The sequence below is a fragment of the Zalophus californianus genome, chromosome 12, assembly GCF_009762305.2.
Source record: "Zalophus californianus isolate mZalCal1 chromosome 12, mZalCal1.pri.v2, whole genome shotgun sequence".
Classification (NCBI taxonomy): Eukaryota; Metazoa; Chordata; class Mammalia; order Carnivora; family Otariidae; genus Zalophus; species Zalophus californianus.
Window position 1 is genome coordinate 79,888,747 of NC_045606.1, and position 3,465 is coordinate 79,892,211.

Sequence of the window (3,465 nt, forward strand, 5' to 3'; positions counted from 1 at the left end):
CCCGAGGCATACACACCTATAATAAAGTTTAATTTATAAGTTAGGCACAGTAAGACATTAACAACAATAATAAAACAACAGTTATAACAATTTACTATAATAAAAGTTAGGTGAATGTGCTCTCACGCATACTTGCAAAATATCTCATTGTGCTATACTCACCCTTCTTCGAGGATGATGTGAGATGATAAAATGCCTACGTGAGGAGAGGAAGTGAGGCGAATGACGTGAGCACTCTGACGCAGCGTTAGACTACTATTGAGCTTCCGCTGATTCGTCAGAAGACGATCATCTACTTCCGGAGTGCAGTTGACGGGGGAACCGAAACTCCGAAACGCGGGAAAGCCAAGCGGCCCTTAAGCGGAACTAATAAAGCAAAACTGCCTTCTGCCTGAGCTCATCCCCCTCCAGTCCTTTTCTAGCGCTTCCTGAAGGAAATGTTCCTGGACATTACCACTAGGTCAGTTTCCCCTATGATACACTCTCAGAGCACTTTTCTTTCCGAGCTTTTCTTTCTAAGCATTACTCACGCTTTCAGTAAATATTTGATTGAAGAAATAATGTTTAATGCCTGAAGGTGCTGCCATAGTGTAAACTCCAAAAGGGTCTTAACTGTATCTAATTTGTATACTATTAAGTGTCTAGGATTTAGCACAATGTTGGGCAGCGAGGTGTTTCACCGGATGCAGGGACTGAATGAGGGAAGGAATGAAATGGAAAGAATATTAAAGTGACTTTTTAGATACTTGGACTCAATAACTAGGGTGGAGAATTTTGAAGATTCAATTGTAGCACCCAGATGTTATAATTTGTCTAGAACATATACTATGTACATGGTCATAACTATGTATCTGATATCACTTGATTAATGCTGGACTGATAATTTTACAGTTTGAACCCTCTTATGAAAAACCTTACTTTCTTCCCTTTTCTTTTGCTGCTGCTTCTTAACTCACAGCCCTGGTTTTCCATCTGATTTTGCTAAACTGTGTTTTCTGCATATTCTTTCAGTTTAAAGATTTATTTATTCTTTCATTGAGTAAGTATTGAACACCTACTTTGTGTTATCCAAATTAACACAAATGAAATATTATTTCATAGATTGTTTTAAGTGTATCAGTTAAGTAGAAAAGAATTATTTTTTAAAATTACTGGAAGGAGATCTCCTAATTCTTAGAATTCCAATGCTAAATCGATACTTAACCAGGGTCAAATTACATGACTTGCTGTGTCAGTAAACTTTTCAGAGAATCTATTCTGGATACATAAAGAAAGAGCTGGGTAATATCGGAAGTTTGAGATCATTTTGAACTCTAAAGTAATGTGATTCCAGTCTATTACATAAGCCCTATTGGGTAATTTCAAATTAAAAAACTGGCAATATAATTTGCAACGACGTGGATGGAACTGGAGGGTGTTATGCTGAGTGAAATAAGTCAATCAGAGAAAGACATGTATCACATGACCTCACTGATATGAGGAATTCTTAATCTCAGGAAACAAACTGAGTGTTACTGGAGTGGTTGGGGGTGGGAGGGATGGGGTGGCTGGGTGATAGACATTGGGGAGGGTATGTGCTACGGTGAGCGCTGTGAATTGTGCAAGACTGTTGAATCACAGTTCTGTACTTCTGAAACAAATAACGCAACATATTTTAAGAAAAAAGAAAAAGAAGAAGATAACAGGAGAGGAAGAAAAGGGGAGTATGTCGGAGGGGGAGACGAACCATGAGAGATGATGGACTCTGAAAAGCAAACTGAGGGTTCTAGAGGGGAGGGGGGTAGGGGGATGGGTTAGCCTGGTGATGGGTATTGAGGAGGGCACGTTCTGCATGGAGCACTGGGTGTTATGAACAAACAATGAATCATGGAACACTGCACCAAAAACTAATGATGTAATATATGGTGATTAACATAACAATAAAAAATTAAAAAAAAAACTGGCAATATAAGTAGCAAAGCAAAACAGGTATTCAGTAAATACTCTTCAATTGCCCATCCACTAAAAGACCAGGCCAAAGAAAATATAGCATATATTTTTCTACTTTCAGAAAGAGGCCATTCAAATACTTTTTTATATCTTTTGAATAATAGTTGCATATTTTATCAAGAATATACAGAAAAATAACTTGCATTTTAAGGGCTGATATAAGAGCAGACGTAGAAATAAACCAAAATATCTAAATTGTGAGGGAAAAAAGGAGGAAGGGAATACTCATAAAACATGATTGTGAAATTGTAGAAACTTTAACATGTTTTTTTCTCCCTCTATGAAAAAGTTTAACCATAATCAGATATGCTGGGAACACGCTTTCTAGAAAGAGAACATAGAAAGTCGAACCAACAGAACGTAATTAAAGAGTACTGCTCTTCCACAGGAGGCCTACACACCGCCACTGGGGCCGCCACCATGTCTCTAGTGATCCCTGAGAAGTTCCAGCACATTTTGCGAGTACTCAACACCAATATCGATGGGCGGCAGAAAATAGCCTTTGCCATCACTGCACTTAAGGGTGTGGGGCGAAGATATGCTCATGTAGTGTTGAGGAAAGCAGACATCGATCTCACCAAAAGGGCCGGAGAGCTCACTGAGGATGAGGTGGAATGTGTGATCACCATTATGCAGAATCCTCGCCAGTATAAGATCCCAGACTGGTTTTTGAACAGACAAAAGGACGTGAAGGATGGAAAGTACAGCCAGGTCCTGGCCAATGGTCTGGACAACAAACTTCGTGAAGACCTGGAGAGACTAAAGAAAATTAGGGCCCACAGAGGGCTGTGCCACTTCTGGGGACTTCGTGTCCGAGGCCAGCACATCAAGACCACAGGGCGCCGTGGCCGCACCGTGGGTGTGTCCAAGAAGAAATAAATTTGTAGGCCTTGTCTGTTAATAAAATAGTTTATACACCTATAAAAAAAAAAGAGTACTTTAAAATTCGGGATGAATTCAAATGATCAGGAAGAGGCTTTAAACTGTTACCTTGGAGAATCCTTGAAGACTAGAAAAGCCCAACTATTTTTAAAATGAGGGGCAAAGTTTGGAGAAGAAAATTTCCTGAATAGGAGTATCTTAAATGTTTCTTAGAGGAACCAAGCTCCCTGCCAAATATTTTCCAGTTCAGGACCAGGTGTGATTATAGGGGAGAAGTTGCTACACCTGCTGCTAATTAACACATAGTATTTGAGTGCGGGATGGAGGGAGGGTAGCACCTCTCCTGTGAACACAGGACATGTGGCATGCCAAAGACATAAGGCTTATATAACTGCTTGCTCACTGATATGAGCTTTAGGAATATGGACTAGTCTGCAGGAGTGTAAGTTTGTGTTTTGAATATCTGATGGTAACAGCATCTTCTGTAGTGTCAGGCCAGCTCTTAATCTAGGTAGTCCTAAAATGGAACATTTTGGTTGACACAGTGTGAGTATTGCTAAGTAACTATGGAGGTGAGGAAAAATGAAGTGTGTG

The 3,465-nt window shown here is 39.8% G+C and overlaps 1 protein-coding gene across 2 annotated transcripts; it reads left to right on the top strand.

Annotated features, from left to right (window-relative positions):
* The first annotated feature begins 305 nt into the window (after positions 1 to 305).
* LOC113911500 (40S ribosomal protein S18-like) lies at positions 306 to 2,910 on the top strand. 2 transcript variants are annotated; one of them, XM_035723317.1, is made up of 2 exons: positions 306 to 460; positions 2,279 to 2,910. In XM_035723317.1, exon 2 carries the CDS (start codon positions 2,296 to 2,298, stop codon positions 2,866 to 2,868), a length of 573 nt encoding a protein of 190 aa, XP_035579210.1. In that variant the 5' UTR covers positions 306 to 460; positions 2,279 to 2,295; the 3' UTR covers positions 2,869 to 2,910. The 2 variants fall into 2 exon arrangements, with proteins under 2 accessions (XP_035579210.1, XP_035579211.1); XM_035723318.1 differs by having other exon boundaries at positions 2,378 to 2,910.
* Positions 2,911 to 3,465: the final 555 nt, after the last annotated feature.

Coding starts and splice junctions, on each gene's coding strand:
- LOC113911500 (XM_035723317.1), top strand. CDS start 2,296: ATGCTGGGAACACGCTTTCTAGAAAGAGAACATAGAAAGTCGAACCAA.